At 36.4% G+C, this 26,899-nt stretch overlaps 2 protein-coding genes across 8 annotated transcripts in view; one reads left to right on the plus strand and one right to left on the minus strand.

Annotated features, from left to right (window-relative positions):
- Positions 1–210: 210 nt before the first annotated feature.
- chst2b (carbohydrate (N-acetylglucosamine-6-O) sulfotransferase 2b) lies at positions 211–3,720 on the minus strand. Its single transcript, XM_065295010.2, has 2 exons — positions 3,408–3,720; positions 211–3,192 (listed from the first exon to the last, which is right to left on the minus strand). Exon 2 carries the CDS (start codon positions 3,038–3,040, stop codon positions 1,769–1,771), a length of 1,272 nt encoding a protein of 423 aa, XP_065151082.2. The 5' UTR covers positions 3,041–3,192; positions 3,408–3,720; the 3' UTR covers positions 211–1,768.
- Positions 3,721–6,158: 2,438 nt separating this feature from the next.
- The window catches only part of LOC135785325 (NXPE family member 3-like), a 61,993-nt gene continuing 41,252 nt past the window's right edge, over positions 6,159–26,899 (plus strand). For 5 of the 7 annotated variants that reach the window (XM_073813186.1, XM_073813188.1, XM_073813187.1 and 2 more), the window contains exons 1-2: positions 6,159–6,236; positions 6,470–6,543. In XM_073813186.1, coding sequence (XP_073669287.1) covers positions 6,206–6,236; positions 6,470–6,543 — 105 coding nt within the window. In that variant the 5' untranslated portion in view covers positions 6,159–6,205. The remainder of the gene's footprint in view (positions 6,237–6,469; positions 6,544–26,899) is intronic. The other 2 variants (XM_073813190.1, XM_073813191.1) reach the window with 2 other exon arrangements.

Consider the following 26,899-nt stretch of genomic DNA (forward strand, 5'->3'; position numbering starts at 1 on the left):
AAATGTCTCATTCTAAGGTAATAAAAACATAACAGGTCATTATGAAAGGTGTTTATACACCCTTGATAATATAGTTTTGTATATTATTTTGCATTTCTGACAAGATATCCTTCTTAAAATGACAGTAAGTGTGTTACTTAACAAATTTACAGAACAAACTCACAGTTAAACATTTGAGTGCTTTGTGTTGCCATTTTAGACATTTTAATCAACACCGCATCGAATCAAAAAACTTTTAATTTTTATATTTCCCAACACATGGCATGGCAACCTTGGCTGCATGTAATTTCAAATGCAAATATGTTGTTTGGAAGTTTAACCAATAAATAAGATGTGGCCAGATCTTAAATATCACATTTTCAAAGTTCACATAACAATAACTGATGCTATATGACTCCTTGCCATAAAATATGCTGTTGTCTTGTATAAATATTTGCTTGATGTTTTCTGTATCAGATGTTTCCATTAAAAGCAACTTGTAGAACAAGAATTGTGTTGATAGTCACTATGGGACAAATAAAGGGAAGCCTTGTGTTATGCATTATAGTGATATCTCTGTAACTAAATCTCATACGTGTTCCCTGTGGTTTCTTTTGCCATCCCAAATCTTTAACCATTGTGCTCATATTGAGTTCAATCTCATCTTTGACATATTTGCATTAAATTTGAATCACATACATAAATCATATGTGTATGGATAACCAGAAAGTATGCAAAACACTATAGTGAAAAACACTATATATTTACATTACATTGATGCATTTAGCAGACACTTATATGTAACTTACAGTGCATTGCACAGTGCATAGTTTTTCTTGAAAGGTATGCATATGCTGTCCTCCTTGGCATCTAATGTCATTTTATTCATACAATTGTAATTTCATACTGTACGCTTAAAGTCTGAATACTATTTATCAGGAGGTATAGAGGCTACTGTCGGCAAGTATTTATTGCAGGCCTCAACATTTAGTGGCTTTGGACATACTGTCTGTTAAACATGTGCATTTAAGTACCACTCAGCAGAACCTATTATTGATGCTATAATACCAATATGTAACCTAAATATTGTGGAGTGATACATTTATGGTAGGCTAATGCACTTTGTGACTTTACATTGATATGCTAATTATGTAGTATTATGTAATTATTAGTTTTTGTTCCTGAATATAGATGATGAAACTCTTGAAAAGCTTTATTGGCAAAACCGGCCTGGAACTATGCAACAATAATAATTAATACCGTTAAGATTTTGCAAATCATTTATATGACCTTTTATTTAGTAGAATGAAAAATATGCCATACATATCACATAACCCTGGCATTCATAAAGTATGTGCAGTGCGTAAAGTTTAATGATTGTCATTTGATTGATTTAGAACTAAAGTAGCATCACCTGTACTTAGCATAACAGTTTTGATCAGTATTTTTGTTGCTATAACTTCTCATTCCTAATTTGTACAGAGAGCAAATTAACTGAAATTCAAAAACTGACCTGTGTCATTCAAAACAAAATTTGTTTAATTTTAAATTTGGTTTGAAAAATAAAGATTTTTCCAATTATGGTTCATAAGGTAGCTGCTGAATCCAACATTCATAAGGCCATTTACTAAGGTTAAATGACCACAAAGTAACCTAAAAAAAACTATGACATTCCAGAAAGGGTTTTTACAATTCTTCATAAACACCTGATCTGGGATTAAACCCATTACTGAGCTACTGCGCAGTTTTTGTTGGATATTTGTTAGCTTCCTCTGCCGGGAAAGCTGTGTCACAGTTTGGAGGCAGTCAGTAAAGATTTCCTTAGGTCCTTTGCCTCTCCAGCTGTTCTTATTCGCTCATAACCCAGAATGGCCATTGAGTGATAGCAGTACTCCTCAACCTGTTTTATCTGCTGTATACTCAACACTGTTCTCCATGCACTGGCAGCCTGAGTCGCATTCCTGGCCGACACAGTAAATGGCTTTGAAGAAGAGCTTGTGCCATTGGTCATGTTAAGAGCAAATGATTCAATGTCCAGGTTAGCACTGAGATTGGCAAATTGATAAACGTTCCGGAGTACTTTGACAGGCTTATCCACTAGATCCTCATAGCGCACTGCCATGTATTTTCCTTTCAGCCAGCTGGGTGGATTTAAAGCGGTCCTCAAGTTTCTGTATGTCCGATCACATATCACCTCCATAGCCCCAACTGAGTGATAATCTGCCCCATCCTTTTTGCTTATTTTGTGCCCGGGATCCACAAACGGTATCCGGCGAAGTTTGGGGTCCCTGCTTCGGACCACCTGTAAGTTCTCACGAATCAGTCCATGCCTAGATTTGATCCTGGAGTTAGCCACGGCTCTAGGATCCCGCACGAGGTGAATCACTTTCAGATCCAGAGATGGATCCTCCATCAGGGGGCCCAAAATATTGACATCCAAAATACGCACGCCTTTAATGACTATAGTGTTGTACTTAAGGCATTCTTCCTCTAAGAGCCTGAGGCTTTGGGGAGGACATTTTTTACACACTTTGTCATCAACCATCCCAACCACCTCCCTCCTATAGGCAGAGCAAAGAGGATACGAACAGATGACTTTATTAAGAGTGGCCCCAAAAAGTCCAAGAGAGGTAAAATTTTTGCTCCCCGGACTGTTGTACAGCTGAAAAACCGAAAAATCACAGCGATAAAGCGTGTTAAGCATGTCCCTTGCTGCTCCTTGTAGGGACACGGCATCACCCGGGTACAGTTTCTGCCAGATGTGCCACATAGGTTCGTACAGGAAGAAAACATCAGGGTGTTGATTAAATAGCTCTCCGAAAAATGATGACCCTGACCTCCATGTTGTCAAAATGTAGACTAGCTGCCTCTTCTTAGCAATAGAAGGCCTGTAAAGAAATCGGATGTCTGATCTGTCCTGATACAAAGTGCTTCTCATTTGAAGACTACACTGTTGAGGCTCTTTAGCCCACCTGTAGTTAGCCAAGTTCAGCATGGTGAGAACTAAAAGCAGAAAATATGCTATAAAGAGAACACATTGTTTCCTCCGCAACACTTTCATTACGATCCCAGGCTGTACGATTATTTTCGTGGTATGATTCAGATTTTTGTCATACACAGCATTCTTGTCCCCCAATGCAGGCGACTGAAGTTGCAGAAACTGTTAGCCTCTCATCTGTTGGAGGACAGAGTGGATTTGGCCACTCAATCACACTAGACGAGCAACAGCAAAAAGAATTTCAATAAAATTGTGTTCTCGTGCAAAAAACTTTTCTTAATAAAAATCCAAAGGTGATGTTCCCTAATGACGACATATGTGCGATATCCATCACATCCACAGTTGATAAACGTGTGTTTTCGAATGTAACTTTACTGCAGTGCGCAATGCTCTTGCATTAAAACAATGCAAATGTTCACAATATTATTACCTTATATTTAAAACATCGGAGGCGTCGTCCATCAAACGCGTCCGCTAGAAGCCTTTATTTGCAACCGTTGCTATGTTGCAATATTGTAGCTGTCGCTATATGAACAGCGCTATAACGGCTGAATGACCGTTAATATACAGTATTATTAAAAAGAGCTGTGCGCTCGATCGACGTCATCGAATGCCGTCGGAATGTGTTCATTACTCTTCAAACATTTACCGAGATTTCATTTTCTTTTTAATTGTGAGATTTTGCGTCTCTTTCTCTCGATGTAGCTCCGGTATCTAGCTCTGAGTCTCTCTATTCGGGGGTAGTAAAGACCCTCCCCTTCTCCACAGACAGTGAAAGGACTTCGACTCCCCAACCCATGAATGAAGTATTTTTTCTTTTGTCATGATTTTGATAAGAGTAGCCAGGCTACTGTAGCCTATGTGTGATTTTGAAGAATATCTAGTTTTAGTCAAAAATTGTTAAAGGGCTTATTTTTAACATCTGTCTTTTAAGATTCCCAATTAAATACATTTTAAACATTATACATTCAGAAGTGTAGCCTGTGCATTTTTTTATTATTATTTAAGTATCCTTTTAAGTAATGTTTATGTTTTCCCAACCCCTAATTGTACTGCACTGAAATATTGTTTCTCTTGTATTTAATTGTGTCTTAACAGTGTATTTTATTAATTAATTAAAATTGTATTAATGATTTTGTTCTTTCACTGGTTCCTTTTGTTTTTAAAACAAAGGAGGAAGGTATAATTACTTGTGCTTAAACATTTAAAACATATAAGCCAGCTGCAAAACTGTCTTTATCTAACAGCAAGCATATTTTTTCCGGGCAGTGTAAGTTTAAACGTGTTTATTACTTCTCCGCCTTTACTTAAACCGTTTGATGTGAAGACTTTTCAATATTACCATCATTATTAAGTGAATGACATCAACCAGTGGCAGCGTTTGCAGTCGCCGTACCCTGGCATGATGGTATGATGCTGATAATTTCGAATAGTCTTATTAGAGCAGACAGACATTGGTCCTAGTAATAATTTATAGGTGTGTATGACATAATGCGGCGCCTCAACAACCGACAGGAGCATGACATCAAAGTACCGCGAGAGTGATTTAAAAGCAGGATCCTTCGTGTTATTTTGCAATTCGCTCTCGCGGTACTTTGATGTCATCGGCTGTCGATTCTTGCGACGCAGCATGAAGTCAAACAAGCCTAATGGCCGATCCCCCACCGCTCGTGATTGGATCCCACTTCAGGATTGTGGGTACTGTAGTTCTTTACTGGTGTTTTCGCAATTAAAATCCTTTAATTTATTTTAATCTCATAAAAGTCTTATGGTTCTCATCCAACCTCGAGCTAGATGCATGCATTATTGTAGCATTAGGCTAATATCATTTTTAATTTTCTCTGTGAATAATTTTAGCCAAAAATTGTTTTTACACTTCCCCTGGGAACACAATTGTAGCGCAGCTGCAGCGAATTGCATTAATTATGGCCACTTATGCAATAAAACTTGAATTATTTTTGATTAACTTAAATAAATAAATTGGATAATTAAGGTTATTATGTAAAATAAGCATTTTTATGTGTTTTTTTTCACGCAAAACACATTAAAACATGATTTTCATAGTAAATAGTTAATAACACTCATTGAAACACAGTCAAACCTAAAAAAACACAGTTTTTGTGATATCTGATGGAGTCAAAATACCAATTATATTTACATAATTTCAGTTTTACTCGCATTTTGTAAATAGGCTGAAATCTATAAAACATTGTTTTAACAAACCTAATGTCTTAGTAATCACAAGTTAAAATTCCTGAATTACAAAGAAACATTTTTGGGTAACACCATCATATGCTTACGGACAAATAATTGTGTTATAATAAAAATACAATGTAGGCGAGAGAGTAGACCGTATCATTGCAGCAATATCAAATTTCAAATACGAAATCCAGGGTCTCTGCTACAGAAAACCCTATTTAATTGTGCTGCTAAAGAATGAGTTGAAAAACTTTAGCAATGTATCCGGAAACATCATCAAATCTTGCAGGTGGTAGGTGATAAGGCATAGGCAACCTTTAGAGGTCGCATTTGTAGGCTGCATACGTCATAAAGACTGTTTTATTCAGAATATTAACAGTTATGAAGTTTACAATTATACTTAGTTAATCGTAAATTGTTGTAATATGCTTGTGACTTGCGAATGTAATGCTCAGTTAACTGAAATAACCAGGCTTGGTGACGTATGCAGTCTGCATATGCGACCTCCGGAGGATGCCGCCTTCCTATTCCGATTTACAAACTCTTTTTTCACCACTCCTCTCACTGCAGCCGCCTACTCTACTATCTCTACTAAATTTCAGCTTTGAATCTTTTCCTGGAACATGAAAGTGCTTTGTTTCCCATCCTAAACAGTTAGTATAAATTCACAGGAAAACTAGGCACAGCACAGGTGAAAATCACAGGTAACCATAGATATAGACAGGGGGTTAAATAAGTAATAAGAAAAGAACAGAACCCAGACGTTCAGTGGTAAATGCATGTGTGCTTCTATAATAAAACTTTTATAAATACATTTTAAACAATTATTCATCGGAGCGAAAATATAATGTAGTACAAAATGATTAGAGTTATTTTGTTAGGGCAGAAACAAAAAGACTTAAGATACAACTATACACATACAGTATATAAGAAGGTAGGCATTCTGGTAACGCCTCCTAGTAAAACAGCGTGAACCACTATCATACGTGTTAGTGTGTCTATCTAAATAGGAAGCAAAGGGAGTTAACCATGTCTATTCCACCTTCAACTAATTCTTCAGGTAAATTGTTTATAGATATATGATTAAAAGTTTTGACAATTTTGACGTTTTGTTCATTGTAAATTCCGAAAAACAGTTTATTAACACTATAACTTAAATAAATTAGATTATTATTTAAAATGGCTTTATCAATGTCAATGAGTTACATGAAAAACATAAAAATTATGTATGAGAAAAGGAAGAAACAGATCTATTTACAGCCGCAAATTCTTACTTATACAGTGTATTTTAAGTTAACAGGTTCAGATTCACTGTCTGTGGAATTTGTCTAGTGGCGCTATTGCTGTGGACACTGACCTGTTTGATTGTAAGTTCATGAAAATTATTAAAGATTTATTAAAAATAATTTATGGTTTTTTGGGAATGTGACTTTGGTTTATTATCAAAATAACGATTTGGGTTAAATTTATTTAAATAAATGTGACAGAAAAATGTGTTTAATTTGTGTAACTTTTTACATTTTGATATTTTTGCCTTCACTCATTCTTTTAATAGCTCGTTGATTTTGTTGTGTAACATTACTTTTAAAGTTACCATTTTACAAATCTTACAATATGAAAAAAATATACATTATTACATGCATTTAATCTGACATTAATTTCACATTTATATATTATGAAGGGACCCGACATCAAATCCTAATACTCCAATAACTAATATGATAAAACAACTCATATGAAATAAATGCTACTAGAAAGAAACTTAAACATCACAAAAAAATCGAAATATTTAAGGGCGCCGTTGTAAACAGGACTGTCATATGAAGATTTTAAGCATCTTAAGGCTAAAGGTAGCTCATAGCTTGCTAAAAATAATGCGTCAGTCCTAATATAATGCTCTAAGTTTTAGTGCTAAAAATAGATTCTAAATCTGTTAAAAGTTATGGGTAGTCAAGAGGACTCGGAAGTCACTACCAAATCCCAAACAATATTAAAATGGCTGTTGCCTTATTTTCATGAACAAGTTGAGCAAGAATTAACAGCTGTTCTTTTGTTTTCTTTCATGATTGCATGTTTTACTTTAATCTATGATTATTCAAGTCTGTTTATTCATAAAACCCATTCTCATGAAATGCGTATAATAGCAAGCAGTGTGAAATTCGTGCAATAGGCTACGCAGTACATACATGGATTGGCAATCTGTGCGTTCTGGAAAAGTCCAGAACGGCTGTTCAACGGAGGGCCGTCGCCCGGCCGTGGGCAAAAAAGTCTAATAACGCAACATGTACAGCCAACAGCAGGGGCACTAATACGATCACTTATATGCTGCTACGTGTAAAAAAAAAACGAAGAAGAAGAGTCGGCCTACTAGACGTGATTGGTCCACGGATTCCCGGAATTCGCGAGACTGAGCATCCACAGCCTGGTCATGATAAGGGACAGACAGAAGCCGTTTCTCAATGTCAAGGAAGGATCCTCGGAAGCCAGAATTTCGAGGATGCTACATCATCGACGTCCGTCGAATGACTGTTCCAATGTCTAGGATCCTCGAAATCTCAGCCAAGGACTGAGTCCTTCGTTCGAGAAATATCCCATATACAGGAAAGGATCGTATGTGTATCCTTCGCGCTCTTCACGTGCTGAAATCACCCACAATCCTATGCGCGCAGCACCGAAAGCACACCTTTCAATCACGCAATGACCTGCACTTGCTAGCCTGTTCCATTTAACGTAGGGTATCAGACGTCCCGAAAAATTAGGGACAGTCCCGAAATCTAAGCTCCTGTCCCGAATTCTGCTCTAATTGTCCCGAAAATTATACTGAAGCAAAATCTTAATCTCGAATCCTGCTCTAATTTCCCTAAAAATTATACTGATGTAAAATCTTGAGTAGTTATTGTCTGATAAAATATGCACGAGGAGTTTGAGTCATCCTGCAGCCAGCCCCCGCCGGCTGCTCATTGGCTGCAGCATCTTTGTTTTTTATGTAGGCTGAAGGCGAATATAAAGATATGCACTGATAAGGCACGGGAGTGCTAGCTGCAGTTAAAACCTCCGATGGCGTCGAGCCTCCACAACCTCGGTAGGCTATAGCTCAAGTGTGAATTTAAAGTTGTATTGTTTCTATTAATTTATCTAATTTGTCAATATGCACAAATACAATATGAGCTTTTTGTCCTCATTTTATTTTATAGAGTAGATTAAGAGAGTGAAAGTTACAGCAGCCGCGAGGACAGTTGAAAGTGCAGGAAGTGACAGTCAGTCACGTGAAGGAGTCAGATTGGTCGAGGGCGAGGCACTGTCAGGCGCGGAGACAGCTGGCCCGCCCAATCAGAAATGTAAAAAAATACTACTCTGTATAGTTAGACATGGATACTACTTCATATGGTGTATTTTATCTATTGCATGTTATGTTAAAAACAGTAAAATTATAAGTAAGCCTGATAACTATTTAAAAACTATTATAAAGAAGTTGAATGTTGCGTTTTATTATGGTTCTTATGAGAAAAATATTCCCGAGCAGCTTTCAGCTATGATCACTTTGAGAACTTTTTTTGCAAGCAAGTGGAAAACGTATTTCGAATAACAACACGTTATCAATATGTGCTGCTCGCTTTCCTTTCAATAACATAAACACACAACAAATATGATAGCGGGGTAAAAAATAGAAAGAAAAGATCTGATCACAGTGTTGTTGTTTGATATAGCCTACCAGCACTATAAGTCACGCCACGTTTATTGCTACACTTTATACAATATAGCCTATGGCTTTTAAGCAACAAATAGCCTATCATAACAACCTATAAGCCTACTGTGTAATTGAGACATTAATTTAAGAAATGCATTAAAAGCAGAAAGACGTAGGCTGCGGAAATATAGTGGGTTCACTTCAATCCACACCACAGACGTTCTTGGTTTGTTTCTGATTTATTAAATCAAGGCAATTGTTTGATTAAACATTGATTAATATTAAGATACAATTTATACAAAACGAAATTCACTTTAAAGAAAGTCTTTCTACAAAACAAACCTATGCAGGGCTCGCAAAATTGCTACCCAGACATCCCGGGGCTATGGCGAATTCCTGTCGGGCTACAAAAATGTATCTGCGCCCTGCCCGTCGGGCATTCTCTCAGATTTAGTTAGGTAATTATATTGTATGTAATTCGGTGTCATCTTGTTAGTCATTACTATCCCCACTAACAAGTGAAACTGTCAGGAAATGAAGTGAAAGCATAATTAAACCTATTATTCCTTTCGTGTTCACGTCTGATATGCGCGCTCCTCGGCTCCGCTCTTCAGGAGTAGGCTACCCGCTTGCTCTTATGCTCATCAAAAAGTATATTAAATGTTTATTTATTTGTCATTTCGTTTAACCTCAGAGTCAAACACTATTCTAGCAATTCCCTTTTTCTTTCTTTATTTAGTAAGTTACTTTAAATATATGAGAACGAAAATATATTTTTAGTGATTTGCATGAAGAGAATATGATGTTAGAAGCTTCATTTTAAGCATTTAGTAGCTTAATTTATTTAAACAGTTTTAATAGGCTATTTTAAAAAGTATTAGTTTTTTTGTGTTTATTTATATTTCTTGTCACGTGTGCAGGTTCGTTTTTGTAGGCTATGACACCCCAATAATTTGTTTTTACCAAAAAGGCTTAATTAATGTCATGTTGCATTACAATTTAAAGTATATCAATAATGTCAAAAATGTGACGTGCAGTTCGGGTGTGTGTGTATGCTGTTTAAATTAGTGTTCTCACCAATACGCTTGTGATTCCTGAAGTTTTGACGAATTTTATAGACTTGTTATAGTTTCTTATTCAAAAGTGACACCCATAGATTCAGGCCCGCCCGGACTTAATCCATGCCCCCCCATATGTCACGTTCTGCATCCGCCACTGGGCACTGTGTTAAAAAAAACTACTTCTATAAGTTTTATATAAATGTATATGCATATGTACTTATATTAATAAAAATATGATTGGTTCAGTAACTTCAGTTTGAAATTTATTGTCTTTTATAAGTACATTAAATAAAGAAAACTATTGGATGATCTAACTATTATTGTATGAGGTACAATACGTCTATAGCCTACGTATTATATAAATTTATTTATATGCATATGTACTGATTAATATGATTCCGTACAGAAACAAACTCCACAGATTGGTAATGCATTATTTTTTATTATGGGGGGGTGGGGGGGTGTTTGTGAGAGAGAGATAGAGGCGCAGGCACGATTGAACAGTGAAAACGTAAAAACAATACATACTCCGTCATTTTGTTAATATGGGACATCATTTAAACTGCAAAGTGTTTGCTTATATTTGTGTAACGTTACAGTCGCAATAAAACAAAACATTGTGCTTTTGTCAAACTGTAAACTCTTGTCAAACTGTAACCTACAACTGTCGTCTAACCAAAATCACACACACCAAAGCAAAAAAGATTTATCCAACCCCATTTAAAACAGTCTGTGGGTGGACATTCATCGTATTGCATTGGTTTTCATATCTTTCATTGACTTTGTTGTATATGAGAGGTTGTAGTGAGCTCACATTTTCTGCTACAATGAAGACTAAGGTATTGAATTAAACAGGAAAATATCAGGCATAGGTTTTTAATAGCCTATTCTGATTTTCTGTACATTAATCTTCTAAATATATTTTTTATTTTTTTTAAAGACAGTTTCATGGTTATATTGATTGGAAATATATTTTTAACAAAACTATAAGAGTGGTTTATCAAATGAAATGCATTTTGAAAGCAATATTTCTCTGTAATTGCCATACATGCACTGATACAGATTTGAAATTCAAGGATTCATTAGTTTAAATTTTTATCTAACTAAATAAAATTATGTAATCTTTTCTGATAACAAAACCTATTTTATTTTTCTAGAACATTATTTGTTTCGGTCGTGACAGTAATGTTTCGGTAGTGACGACCATATTGGATTGTCCATATTTTGTGTAAAAAAAAGTAATTAGTTAGTCAAAAATGATTGGTATTATTAAGTCAAAACATACAGTACAAAAAATATCTAAAGCAACACCATATAAAAGCACTTTGCACTGACATTACGCTAAAGAGATGGCGGATAGTTCAGACCTTAGCCGATTTTTGCGAGTTTTATGTGTATCGTGTATATTTTATGTGTCTATGTGTATATTGGCCAATATGTGGCTGCTGTGTTCACCGACATTATCACTGGCATTATTTACAGACAGAGTGCTGGAAGCCACAAGCGATTGCAGGTCATGTGACTAAAAACAAACAACCTTTCCATGACAACACTGAAAGCTCGGCCTAACAGCTGATCATAACTGGACAAAGCGGGTTTTTATTTCTATATAATTTTTTTATTTATATATATTTGTAGTAGTAAAGTGCTAGAAATCAATATCCTTTGCTGATAGTTTCTCATCATTGTGGAAAGTGCAGTTCATGGTTCCATAGAACCATCACCTTTTTTTTACTATTTGTTAAATATATATTTTTTAAGTTCAATAAATGTTACTTTTTTAAATTGAGACATTTATAATGTAAACTGAGTGAGCAAAAGCAGTATCGGCTCCAAGTATCGGCTCAAGAAAATCGGCAGCCTGTATCGGTCATCTGCTAAGGCTGATGAAACAAAAATCGGTATCGACATTGGCACAAAAAAATCCATATGGGTCGATCTCTAAAAAGAACTATACACACAGAACTGTCTTTTAATCATCTTCCTGTGTTTGTCCTGTCTTTTCCTCCATTCTTTTCTGACATTTCTTTGCTCCCTGTCAGATAATTCTTTGATACTTTTCAGCATCCCTTCTTCCCTGCGTTTCTGATTTCGTTCTCTTTCCTTTTTTAAGTATTCTTGGTATCTTTCTGGGTCCTCCCTCAATCTTTATTTTCTCAGTCTGTCCGCTCTACTTTCATCTTTCCGTCTATGCATATTGGCAATTCCTCTCTCTCTGTAGCTATCTCTACAAATTAACCAAAGATATTTACATTTACATTATTAGTGTGAGCCTGCCCTGTCTACACTTAACAATGACATGTCAATTTACTATGATACTATGTGCTATCTGTTATATCAATTATATAAAGCAATCAGTCAAAGTCCCGCTAAATTAGCGCAGAAAGTTTTCCTAGAGACCAGAGGTAGAATCATATAGCCTTCATTTATATCAATAATGAGTCAAGCTACTATGAATTAATTAAATTAATCTGGCCTAGTTCCTTTTATCTTAGTTTGTAGTCCTAGTCAAATCACATACAACATTACATAAATATGACTGACAAATTATTTGTACTGAAAAAGAATATATGTGCACTTGAAAGTTTCTATTTATTTATTAAAATAAAGAAACAAGTGTCATTTTGTCACTACCGAAACAATCACGTCACAACCGAAAAGTCAACACATGTTTCGGTTGTGACTGTTTCGGTAGTGACAATTTAAGCTAACTTTGATCTTACTGCTAAGATGCTAATTAGTACGTAGTTAGCCAGCACAGTTCTCGACATTGAAACATGAGTAAAACCTAAATGACCAGTAGAATTTTTTTATTTTTTATTAATAATTAAAAATGTGTGATCGGTAGTGACATTGATAAATGTCACACACTGATTTCCAAACTTTTGATCACATTTACTTCAAAACCATGGGACTGATCTAATCACCATGCCACCACGAGGGAGTGAGGCACAGACAAAGTTTCTGGTTCAAAATGTAGGGGAGTGGCTTAAAGCAGTATTATATTATTGACCAAACTATGCAATGTTTCGGTAGTGACGTGAAAATGCGGGACAGTGTTTTTTTTACATGATTATTCATGATTTTTACTGAAAATATCCAATAAATATATTTTTGGTTTTAATTAACAAAAGTATTCAAAATGGTACTTCTTTAAAAAATTATAAAAAAATATAAAAAAATAATTTCATATTTTTTTTTCTATGGTGAAATTCAGACCTTGGGGTTTGGGACAACCACCTCTCAATTGAAAGCACCATACTGTATAAATTATGATATTTTATACACTGTAAAAAATTTGCTGTAATTTTGCAGCTGGTTGCCAGTAACTTACTGTAGAAGATAAAGTCTGAAAATGTTTCATGTTCATTTAACTTTGAACAAAATGTTGCCAGTAAATAACATAAATGTAAAATCTACAGTAAGTTACTGGCAGCTAGTTGCCAGTAATACCCAGTAATATTGTAATTTCTACAGAAATTTTTTACAGTGTATATAAAGCCTGCAGCTACCTCAAATATTACTTTGGGTTTTGTTTGCTATTTGCTTATATTTGTTTATTATCAAAAATTTTCCTACGTTAATGCTTTTTAAATTAGTTTTTTGGTTCCGGGACAGCAATTTGCACGGATTCAGTAGAATGGTCCATATACAAGAAAGGGGGCTAAATAACTGACCAAATATTAGTTTAACCAAAAAATCCTAGCTTGCACTTTCTGTCTGTCTTCCATCAGAGTGCAGTTTTTCTTTGTCCTTCATATTTGTGTTTAGTATTGTGAAATTTGCAAAGACCTGGTGGTTGTTTGTGAAAGTTTTACAGACAAAATTAATAGAGCATAGCCATTTTCATTATTTCACAGCCTTATTATACATCAAAGTGTAATATGACATTGACAAAATATTAAATAGTCTGATAGTCTGACAGTATTGTGGCATAGTATCAGGACATCCTTGTGTCTGTTGCGCACGGCTAGGGGTGAATGGCCGGATGATGGGCCTATTTGGGAGAAAGTCCAGGGCTGTTTTTTAGCCCCAGTCCGTCCCTGCACCAAATTCTTTTTTGCGTGCATATAAACGCCAGTCCTTCCCGTTCACTTATACGGCGCATCTTTTCGTGTCGTTTTATTTATTGGTTCAGGGCCGGCGACACCTATATGCAAAGAAGGTAAATGCCTAGGTCCTCAAGCTTGGAGGGGGCCTCCATAAATCCATGTGCTGCTAAATCCATGTGCGCTAGTCCGACAATAACTACTGTCAGCAACAGGGGCGTAGCTACGGGTGTGCAGGGTGTGCCGGTGCCACCCACACCTAAAAATGGATGCAGACTAATTTTTATAGTCTCAATAAAAATGTTTACTAAACTTGGGCTATTGTTGTTTACTTAGAATATAATTTACTTGGAATGTCAACTTTTAAATTATGTAAGTGAAATTGTACATTGCTAATACATGATTTCAGCGTTTATAGGCTGGAATGTGTGTATTAGGGTTGTGACAATTAATCGGGCAAATGCGCATTTTCTCAATTAATGAATTTGAATGAATTACGGTGAAATGCAGCCACATCCAAAAGCCAGGGGGCGCTCTCGCTTAGAAACACCATTTGTGCCACAGAAGGAGCAGCATTACCAACACTATTCCAGGATGATTCCAATGATTGTGTTTGACGAGTGTTGCTTTTTTAAATGCACGTTATAAACGAGTCAAACTTGTAGTGATTTTAGCAGTGGCGTGTTTACTATTTTTGGGGCCCTATGCAAAGTCCAAGAACCAGGGTTCCCCATGCCCCAGCATTGCCCAAGGTTTTTCAATTGAATTGCACAACAATAATATTCAGTATATAGAATTAAGTGAGATATATATAAACCGTGTTTATTTTGTTTTACACTGATTAAAATAACACTAAATTGTTACAGCTTGGTATGACAAAAATTCTTGGTTTAAAAAAAATTTTCATGCCCCCCTCAGATATATCTTTTGCTTGCAAATGTCTTATAGGATGTATTTAAAACAATGTAATTAATTCTGCAACTTCAGTTACTGACATCTTACTAAAAAAACTAAATGAGGAAAAAGAGGAAGCATTAGATTATGATTCAGACTGATCTAACAAATTGAACTAACAAACACAAGCAAACAACATTGTAAGTTGGTTATTGCTTGAATTTATGGATGGGAATCACATAACTCTCATGTTCATATTGCAAAAACAAACTTACTGTGAGATACAAGCATATAGACTAGACATACACTAAAGATGAGATTTAAATGACAATGATGAGATACAGAATATGATTTATGTATTTTCGATGTGATTTAAATCCCTGCGTGGTGTTTTCATGTTTATACCTTTACGAGAAAGCGTGGAACAAAATATGCGTGTCACTGATCAAACCAAACCACCAATCACAGGTGTGAAGCCCAAAGTCTTTAAAGTAAACTTGACCATCGAGTGAATGTTGTGCGGTTATGAGAACACAGAGAGAGTCGAGCGAGCGCTCATTCCAGCACTTGTGTGGCTGCATTTGTGCGGGCTGAGCAGAGGTGCGCTTTCCCGTAGAGTTTCGCTCATGAAGTAGCCTATATGTGCCCTCGCGAAGATGCGCGAAAATATTATTCTGCGTGCATACTCGCACATCTCTCGCTCGTGCGTGCTTTATCCGTACCTTAGATTTGGGTCTGAATAAATGTAAAATACTTTCGCACACCTTGTTGCCTGATATCAACACACCATGGCCACGTGTTCCCACACAGAACATGGTACTATCAGAATCCTGTCAAAATAGAACTAGAGATTAAAACAAGACAAGATTCTGACAGAATCCTGACAGGGTCTTAATTACAACAATAAATGTTAGCATGTTATTTCAGCCATACTGATGTGAGAAAGCCATTTTACCTGGCCCACTTTAGATGGAATAAAGTCCTGCTCAGATGTATTACAGTAGCTGCTATCTGTATAAACAAAAGAAAGACTAAAGTAACAATTTCTGCAATAATGTGTTTACATACCCACCAATTTGGTACAAAAAATTAACATCTGCACTAGACAAACTATTTAGACCTACCTTGCTTAATTTGAAATGTCCTAAATACATGGAAGTGCTATAAATATGAAATACATGTCATAAAATGTGTTAGTTCAAAAATCCAAAAAGCCTCCCTTTGGAGTAATTTACTGTCTCTATCACCACCTCTCCTGTGGGGGAGAATCCTCTCGATGTCCAGGAACTTTATGTCAGCTGGAGAGTGGTTAGCAGACTTGAAATGACGAGAAATTGAAGATGTATCATCCTGTCTTCGAATAGCACTAGTGTGTTCAATTATTCTTGTGCGTAATGCACGTGTAGTTTTCCCAACATACAGTTGTGAACATGGACAAACGATGATGTAAATCACATGTGTGCTTTTGCAGGTAATCAATTGTCTAATCTTGTATGTTTTTAGTGTACGGGGATGTGTGAATGATTTACATTTAACATACTTAGTAGAAGAAGAACAATTGTGACATGGGAAGTTGCCTTGGGCATTGATGTGAGTGGTTGGAGATGAGATATGGGTATCAGCATGGACCAGTTTGTCCCTCAAATTAGAGCACCTGGAGAAAACACAAAGCGGTTGATCATAAAATATATTCAATAATTGAGGTTCACTTTGAATAATATGCCAATGTTTCTTGATGATGTTTTTGATATCATTGCTCAATGGACTATATGTGGATTTGAAAGTACATGAAAAACTCTTGTTTTTTGTATCTTTGGTCAAGTTGGTCTCCTCGTGTCTTTGTATTTTAGAGACCTTCTTAAGAGCAATATCCAGCCACTTGTTAGGATAGCCCCGTGATTTAAAGTCCATGTACATAGTCTTGGCTTTCGACTCAAAGTCGTCTCTCCTGGAACAGATACGATGGAGTCTCAAGAATTGACTATATGGTAAGCCACATTTTAAGAGCGTTGGATGAGCACTATTGGCATGGAGAAGACTGTTCTTAGCTGTATCTTTTCTATAGAGGGAAGAGACTATATGGTTATCTACAATTGAGATAGTGGTATCTAAGAAATTGACATCTGTGATCCCCACATGATAGGTAAATTTGATAGAGGGCCTGAGACAATTCATATATAGGACAAATGCTTCAAAGTCACTTTCAGATCCCTTGTAAATAACAAAGCAGTCATCAATGTATCTCTTGAATAAGATAATGTAGTCAAGGAAAGGATTGTTATTGAAGACATACAAGTCCTCCAAAAAACCCAAATATAAAATTGCATAATCAGGAGCCATAGTGGCCCCCATGGCTGTGCCCTCAACTTGTAAATAGTATGTGTTTTCAAATAGAAAGTAGTTTTTAGTGAGCACCATTTGGGCATATCAGTGATAAATTTGGTCGGAAGGCCCTCATCATCATAACGCAGGTTAAGAAAATGTTCTAAAGCCAAAAGGCCTTCGTTATGTGGAATGTTAGTGTAAAGTGAGGTCACATCCATGGTTGCCAGAATAACATCACAATGAACATATTGTAGAGTTGCTATACATTGTGAAAAGTCAGCAGTGTCTCTTAAGTAGCTAGGAAGGGAAGTAACTAAAGGTCTCAGCACAAAATCCACAAAGTTAGAGAGTGGTTCAGTCAGGCTATTATTTCCTGCAACTATGGGTCGTCCCGGTGGATCAACCAAACTTTTATGTACCTTGGGTAAGATGTAAAAAACAGGTCTGGTCGGAGAGCTATTCAGTAAATATTGCAACTCTTTATCAGAGATTAGCTGATGAGCATGTGCTTCCTGAATACATTTCTCAATCTCCTTTTGAAACTGAGTCGTAGGGTCTGATGGCAGACTTCTTTATTTATTTCCTGAGGGTATGAATGAAGAACTTGAACTATCATGTTTTTTGTAAAATTCAATCATTCTCTACAGTTGATGTCTCATATTTCCTTTTAAATGTTGTTGTAACTGGTTGTGAATTTTGCTTAAGTAATTAATGAGGTAATCATTGACCTGAGATAATTGTTCACCAATTACTTATTTGAGATAATTGCTTTCAGCTGTTTGACCTCAATTCCTGACTTGTTCAAAAAGGGTGAATCTTGTTTGTCAGTCGAGCACTGAGGAAAGCAAGAGCTGAAACGTTTGCTCGCCCTGTCTGTTTTTATATTCACTTGCACTTTGCACTTTACAAATAAAAACTATAGTTTTTGTAGACTTTTTGTAGACTTATTGTCACAAGTGGATCAGTGTGCGGTTAGCCACTCTCTTTACTCAATTACTTGTTTGGCTCCACGCACCTGAAGTACATGGACTTATAACTAAGTACACTTCTTTGGTTGGAGCGCTACATATCTTCCTTAGTTCCATAAAATGTGTTAGAAAATAAAATGTAATCCTTTCTGAGACACTGTTACAACATTAATTTTATATTTAATGTTCAAATAATGTTTTGGCAGATAGAACCTTATAATTCTTAGCCAAAAGTGTTTTTTTTTTTTTTTTTTTAGAATTATAAGGTTCTAACTGCATTTGACCCATTCCAAAAACACCCATTTACAAATTTGAGAGGATTTTGATATTGTATATTTAGAATACATTTAGGGGCCCTGTTATTTTCATGTTTGAAAGAAACTTGTTCCCCATGTAAGTTTTCCTATATGTAATGCAAAAACTTTAAAGCTCAATATCTCAAAACTGCTCAGAACGCAGATAGACCTTATAATTCCTAGGGGACGATTTCTTTTTACACAAAACCCAACAAGTTTTTTTTTATTCTTGAAGTGATCTCTATAGGCTACTGTATGATTATTAGTTGGATTGGATTGCCACCTTGAACTTGAAAGCACAACGTGCATCATACCCACCAATAGCGCGGATACACAGGCCAGAGCTTAAATAACTTTATGTTCGCGTCTTTAGATGTCTCCGTGATTTTATAGTAAACAATTAGTTACTGTATGTCTTTAACGAATAAACATTTTATTGCATTTGGTCTTATAATAATAACCCTAACCTTGTGAAGTCTGTCATCAAAGTTAATTAAATATCAAAAGAAAAGAAAATCACTCGCTGCTCCTGACTAACTTTTGTAACTTCGCAATAAAGATTAATCCATATTCATGTTGAGCTCTGCTATTTGAAGTAAAGTTTAAGGTTTTTCATGGAGTTTAGATTTCCTGAAAAACTTTTACTGGAATATACGTTAAATATTTAGGTTTATTAATGGATAGTTCTCTCAAAATTAAAATTCTGTCATAATTTTTTTTCATCCTTATGTTGTTCTAAAAACCTGTATGAATTTCTTTTTCTGATGAACACACATATTTATCACAATATTTCCATAATATTTTTACCTGCTATGAAAGTCAATGGTTACAATCAACTGTGCTTATTTATCAAAATATCCTTCTTTTGAGTTTGTCAAAATAATAATAATAAAAAACCGTATACAGGTTTAGAACAACATAAAGGTGAGTAAATTAAACAATTTCTATTTTTGGGTGAACTATCCCTTTAACAGACAGTAAATCAGATGTAAGAAATACAATAGAAAGATTTAAAATTCACCCTTACATTATGATTACATAGTAATGCAAGATACATTTTGATACATGGTTAAACATAATTTTCTTTAATGTACTATGGACCCCTTAAAGTAGCCTGGGCCACCCCCTTGCCACCCCGTTAAAAAAGTCAAGTTCTGCGGCTCAGCCACTGGATATATGACAAGCACTGAGCACGTCCGTCTGGCTCAGCGCCAACCAACGCACAAAAGCAGTTTCAATATGGCTGGGAGTTCTGTGACATCACTGAACATTCTAAATCAGATTCTCAGGGCACAGAAATAAGAATCCCCTATATGGTGCCATTACAGCATGGTTATATGCTATATGGTTAATAATTTTGCACAGTAATATGACAATAAATGTGGCACACCCAGATTTTCAGATGCACACCCAGAGTCTCTTTTCTGGCTACATTACTGGTCAGCAATAAATAAAGTTTTGAGGTGAGCTCGACTTTATGCGGCACCGCCGCCAAGAACTGCGGATGATATCAACGTAATGCGAGAACGATTGATAAGCAGAGTACTCTGTATGATTTCTCGATTAGCTCATGCGGTGCTTTGATATCATACACCTGTCGGTTCTTGCAGCACCTCGCTAAGTTAAAGAAGCATAGATGAACAGCATTCAAATCTCTGCAGCTGGCCGACTTTGAGTGACGCTGAAAGTCGTGGCTGTTTCTCAATGTCAAGGAAGGATCCTCGAAAGCCAGAATTTTGAGGATGCTACGTCATCGACATCCGTCGAAGGACTGTTCCAATGTCCTTCGTTCAAGAAATATCCCATTTATAGGAAAGGATTCATATGTGTATCCTTCGTGCTCTTCGCGCGCTGAAATCACCCACAATCCTATGCCCGCATCGCCGAAAGCACACCTTTCATTGACGCAATGACATGCACTTGCTAGCCTGTTCCATTTACGTGTTCTCCGAATGCCTGGCTGCGTTTCACTACAGTTTTAGACACGCAATCGCAAACTTCCTTAAACACTTTCCCTCGGGGGAATCCCTGTTGCCATTTTAAAGTGCGTTCCACTTCTTCAAGTGGACGAGGGAAGTTTGTATGGACAGACCCGGTCAAAATCGAGGGAGCGAGTCTACTTCATATGTACACTTCAGGCAGCTCCATATCCCACAATGCAACACGATTGTGACGTCATTTCAGCAACTCGCGCTCCCTGCTGAAAAAAACAGCATCAAACCAGCATGGGAATTATGCTGCTCTATGCTGGTTTAGCTGGTGGTCACCAGCATACCAGCACCAACACACAACATATGCTGGTCAACATGGGAAGCTGGTGCTAATGCTGGTTTGGTGCTGGTTTAGCTGATGCTAATGCTGGTGCTGGTTAAGCTGGTGTTCACTAGCAAACCAGCACCAAAACACAACATATGCTAGTCTTGCTGGTATGCTGGTTTTTTTAACTGGGCTTTGCACAGTTCTATTGATGGAGGGCACGGTCTTCACTTTCCATGTGAAGAAGGGCTTAGGGCGATCCATTTGAACCCACTTCAAGGTTTCTAGCAGTAGTGGGCACTCATACAACGTAAGCAATGACGTACCTCCGAGTGAAGGAGACTGAGGGAAATTAGCGAGGGAAGGTCATAAAAAAACTAACTGGAATGTAGTGTTGCTTTCGTCAACAGAAAGTATGACGAAATATCCTCATCAACGAACCTTTATCACGTGACAAAAACGAGACGAGACGCAACATAAATGCTGGTCATGTGACGAAAACTATAATAAAATGTATAATACAATATTGTTGACGAATAAAAACAAGACTAAAAGTGGTTTACTAAATAAAAACTATGCTAAAATGTGTCTTCATTTTCGTTGACCAAAACGAGACGAGACGAAATGTTATAACGTTATTTCATCTAGCCATCTCCTGGCACCCCGCCACCTGCCTGCAAATTATCATGTGTGTTCAATGGCGCTCTGCAAATCGATCCGCAGAAATACGTAAACGTACCGCGAGAGCGATTAGAAAGCATGCAGAGCAGTCTGTTCTCGCAATGCTTTGATATCATACGCAATCCGTTTGCGCAGTAACACGCGACACGTCACGTTTGATGGCCAGCTGCGCCCGCGAGTAAACCGCCGCATCAAGTCTTCAAATGGAAACGAAAAGTCCAAAATAAAACCTGTGCATCGTTTTCAGGTGAGTTCACAAGCCTGTTAATATGTATAGCGTTGACTGCTGGCACCGCGAACTCATCTGTGTGATTTAAATAATATAACAATGTATCAGTTTGCATCTTCAATCGTTTAAATGACATGTGCTGCGTTGTGTTTTGAAGCATGGTAAATATATATATGCTAAAGACGTTGTTTTATAACTTATATGCTAACAACAAGGGTCTGTGTCCTTATTTATTATTTGAATTAACTAAACTTGCTTAACTGAATGCTTGAGTGTTAAATCAATCAAACAGCTGTATTATTAAGAACATAACCATACATACAAACTTTTGCTTTTGTTAATAGACATCTGATGTTTCTTAAAGCTGGCTTTTAATTTACTTACAAGAAAGATATTTAGTAATTCTCCAAAATTGCTTGGATTTATACTGACACGTAAAATTAGCTTTGTCACATTATAGTGCCATTAGCTACACAAACAGATATACTATATTGCATATTTGTATAATTGTAGTTTGTGTTGCTGTCAAAATACAATTATAAATGATAACAATAGCATTTTAATAAAGTGCTATTCTCACACATAGCCTACTATAGTTGTGATTTTGTTGTTGTTTTTTAACTAAAGGTGGCACCACCGTAAAAGTCAGCTTAAGGCACCCATCTGACCAGCAGTGGCCCTGTGTGTGTGTTTCTGCTTGCTTAGCAGTGTTAATTTTGGCAGCAAATTCTGATGTAGTCTTAGTCTTTTGAATAACACACCATTTAGTTTTAGTCTTATTTTAGTCATCTTAAATATTTTAGTCTTAGTCTAGTTTTAGTCGACGAAATATCATAAGAGTTTTAGTCTTAGTCTAGTCTTCAGTTTTTTAGTCTGTTATGGAATGGTATTAAGGTTTGAATATGCAATACAGAGACAGATTTAATGGTTGTTAAAGAAAACACGTATGTTATTTTATTCTTAATGTCAAAAAAACTGACCGTGGCTTTTTCACAAAAGATAATATCACATAAAATAAGCATAAGGCCCGCTCTACCTAAAAAATATACATGGTCCCTGAAAAAGATATGCATTCTCCCTAAATGACATGCACACACAGATACACACGCACGCAGACACACAGACAGAGACACACACACGCACTTACACACGCACTTTGTCCAGTCATGTAAAACCACAACATCTACTATAATAGTAACGTTACACATTTCATTCAATTTGAGGACACTGAATATTTATACTCAGTATTAATTCAGACAATCCAATACAATCAATACAGTTCAGATGTGTATTCCATTTGTTTCTATGTTATTCCAAGATTAGCGAAAACACTGTGGTTTATCTTATAAAATAACCTTAGCGTGTATGCTTACCTTCGCATGTTTTCTGGATGAGTCGTCTTTACAGGCTGTCGTCTTGTCATATTTGTAGTGTGATCAGATTATACGCTAGCTCTGACGTTGTTTTTAATGAGACATGTCTTCAGACAGGGTGCACCGCAACACGTTAGCGTGTTGCTAACGAGCGAAGTCAACTGAAATCAGCCAAAGCTGGGTAACGGAGACTGTACAACTAAATATAATGTAAACAACCTGTTGTGAAAACGAACTTTGCCGCGGGTTTTTAAAATGCCTCTACTGCCTGCTGCCTTTGTAGATCAACCTACCCTCAAAGATTCGCTCTGATTGGATCCCACAAAACTTTCCCCACAAAATGAGTAGCTCTGATTGGATCTATTCTCCATTCGTCCCTCCCTAACATTTTCGTCTTATTTTTATTCGTTGACTAAAGTGTCAGTTATATTTCGTTACAGTCTTCGTCATCATATCTGACTTTTATTTAGTTTTTATTTAGTCTTCGTCCGTGAAAAAAGGTTCGTTGACGAAAATTTTTCGTCTTCGTCAACGAAATTAACACTGCTGCTTAGACTACTCTGTTTTGATTATGTAGACCAGTGGTCACCAATCCTGGTCCTGGAGGGCCAGTGTCTCTGCAGAGTTTACCTCCAACCCTAATCAAACACACCTGAAGCTCCTTACTTAGCTGCTTCGGGTGTGCTTGATTAGGGTAGGAGCTAAACTCTGCAGAGACACTGGCCCTCCAGGACCAGGATTGGTGACCACTGATGTAGACTTTAATGTAGACTCTTTACCTACAGTCAAGTCACTCACTCAGAGGTTAAATAAAATTAAGTAAAATATATATCTTCAAATCAAGTAAATTCATTATCTATAATGTATACTATAACAAGATAACTTTTTTTAATAGGTTTGGGTAAAAAAATTTTTTGGTTTTGTCTATACTACTGCTAGGTACTTATACTATATTGACTGGGTTAAATAGAATTGCATTACTAAAAAGAGACTAAAATAAAATTTTCATTGACTAAAACTAGACTAAAAATGTCACCAGTTTTCGTCGACTAAAACTAGACAAAAATAGTCAAGGATAATTCTGACGTAAATAAGACTAAAATGCCCAGACTTTTAGTCAACTAAAACTTGACTAGACTAAAAAGAGTATGAACTGACTAAAACTAATAAAAACTAAAATGTCAGCTTGACACAAAGACTAAACTAAAATTAAAACAGGCCGCCAAAAACAACACTACTGGAATGCAGGGTTAATTAAGAGGAGCCTCGCCTAGCCTTTCAAGGAAGTGACTTGTAGTATCATTGACATTGAAAAACGGCCCGTCACTCAAAGAACTACGCCCTCATGCTTTTGTTTTCTGCTTCGCAAAATGGCATGCAAAGACAGTTCAGCCCATGATGGAGGTATTTTGAAATAATGCGTTTTAAAAATAAACTTGAGCGCTGCTGACTCTGTTTAGACACTTTGAATGCATGTTCACGATAGCAAGTTTGTATTTAAAGTCAAACAGCAAACAAAACTACCGTTACCTAAAGTAAACTGTCTGTATATCTTGTAAGTCCTCTACACTTTATTTTAGTTTTCAAATCATGAAAACATGATGCATATTTCTTGAAAAAAAAATATTCTGCTTGGTAGTTTGTGTGTTTAACTTCCAGTGGCAGCTGATTTGTATGGATATTTAAGGTATCAAAAGGTATTGAAATAAATATGAATATATGCATAATATAATAGATAACTTTATACTTTATATTGAGAGGGGGATTCCTCTTCATACCCAGCTTATATAAAAAAATAAAAGTTTTCTAGGAGGTGTTCATCTGTACAGTTATTTACAATTAGGGTTTTTGCAATGTAGAGGTGTTTATCCTGTGTTATCCATAAAAGATGGTTTTTAAAAAAAAATACTGCATCCACAACAAATTTGACCTGCCTTAAAATGTTTAACACGTGGTTTTGCATAATTTCTACACTTTCTCATAATATTCTGAAAATAAGAGGAGTGTGAGGTGCCTCCAACATAAATTTTGTCTAGGACCGGCCCTGTATTGGTTGCTGACTGAACTTACAATACTTCGCAATGCATTTATTCTAGTTGCCAAATAGTGTCACGGAGTGACTGGACTAGTGTTGCTTCGTCAATGAAAAGTATGACGAAATATCCTCGTCAATGAACCTTTATCACGTGACGAAAACGTGACGAGACGCAACGTAAATGCTGGTCATGTGACGAAAACTATAATAAAATGTATAATACAATATTTTTGACGAATAAAAACGAGACTAAAAGTGGTTTACTAAATAAAAACTATGCTAAAATGTGTCTTCATTTTCGTTGACCAAAACGAGACGAAATGTTATAACGTTATTTCATCTAGCCATCTCCTGGCACCCCGCCACCTGCCTGCAAGTTATCAGGCTTGTTTGAGATGAGCAAATTCTGCGCAGAATCGATCACCGGTGATCAGCGCAAGATGCATTCCGGTTAGAAAAGTGTCCGAATTACGTCCAACTTGCTCTGATGTCATGCTGACGTGTGCAAAATAACTCTCGCGATGGAGAGGCGGGCTCGTCGGATTCTACAGCCGAGCGCAGTTGCTCTCCACCGACTGCGTTGACGAAAAGCACGATGGGAAAAGACTTGCTGACGACACAGCTTAATGCTCATTTGCCTGGGAATGTCAGCTGATGACTTTTTAATTCTTAAAACTCGACTTCCTGTAGTAGTTTTTATATTTATTCAACTTGTTCTTGACTTATGACATTCATATTTTTAATGAATTCCTTTACACTTTTTTTGTATTGGTGTTGTATTATTTGTACTGTGTGCTGTTTATATTTCACACAGAAACGAATTTGTATTACGTCTGGACTTAGATTACATCCCAACACTTACTAAGAAGCCTTTTCCAGTAATGAACAGTTCACCTTTGTTAATTCTCCTTATAAACATCTTAATGTAAATGCATTTGTTGGTATTTCAGTTGCATCCATTTAATCCGCGATAAAATACGCGAACGTGATCTCTGCCTCTGCTGACGTTTGTAGTCGACTGGACGGCGAGATTGGTGAAGTGTCTGACTTAAAAGCTCTTTTTTCACTCCTCCCCTCACTGCAGCCGTCTGCTCTCGTCTGAATTTCAGGCAAGGCAAGCTTAATCTCAAACAAGCCTATCATGTGTGTTCAATGGCGCTCTGCAAATCGATCCGCAGAAATATGTAAACGTACCACAAGAGCGATTAGAAAGCATGCAGAGCAGTCTGTTCCCGCGATTCTTTGATATCATACGCAATCCGTTTGCGCAGTAACACGCGACACGTCACGTTTGATGGCCAGCTGCGCCCGCGAGTACACCGCCGCATCAAGTCTTCAAAATTAAACCCGTGCATCGTTTTCAGGTGAGTTCACAAGCCTGTTAATATGTATAGCGTTGACTGTTGGCACCGCGAACTCATCTGTGTGATTTAAAAAATATAACAATGTACCAGTTTGCATCTTCAATCGTTTAAATGACATGTGCTGCGTTGTGTTTTGAAGCATGGTAAATATATATATATATGCTAAAGACGTTGTTTTATAACTTATATGCTAACAACAAGGGTCTGTGTCCTTATTTATTATTTGAATTAACTAAACTTGCTTAACTGAATGCTTGAGTGTTAAATCAATCAAACAGCTGTATTATTAAGAACATAACCATACATACAAACTTTTGCTTTTGTTAATAGACATCTGATGTTTCTTAAAGCTGGCTTTTAATTTACTTACAAGAAAGATATTTAGTAATTCTCCAAAATTGCTTGGATTTATACTGACACGTAAAATTAGCTTTGTCACATTATAGTGCCATTAGCTACACAAACAGATATACTATATTGCATATTTGTATAATTGTAGTTTGT

The sequence above is a fragment of the Paramisgurnus dabryanus genome, chromosome 22 (genome assembly GCF_030506205.2).
Source record: "Paramisgurnus dabryanus chromosome 22, PD_genome_1.1, whole genome shotgun sequence".
NCBI classification, from domain to species: domain Eukaryota; kingdom Metazoa; phylum Chordata; class Actinopteri; order Cypriniformes; family Cobitidae; genus Paramisgurnus; species Paramisgurnus dabryanus.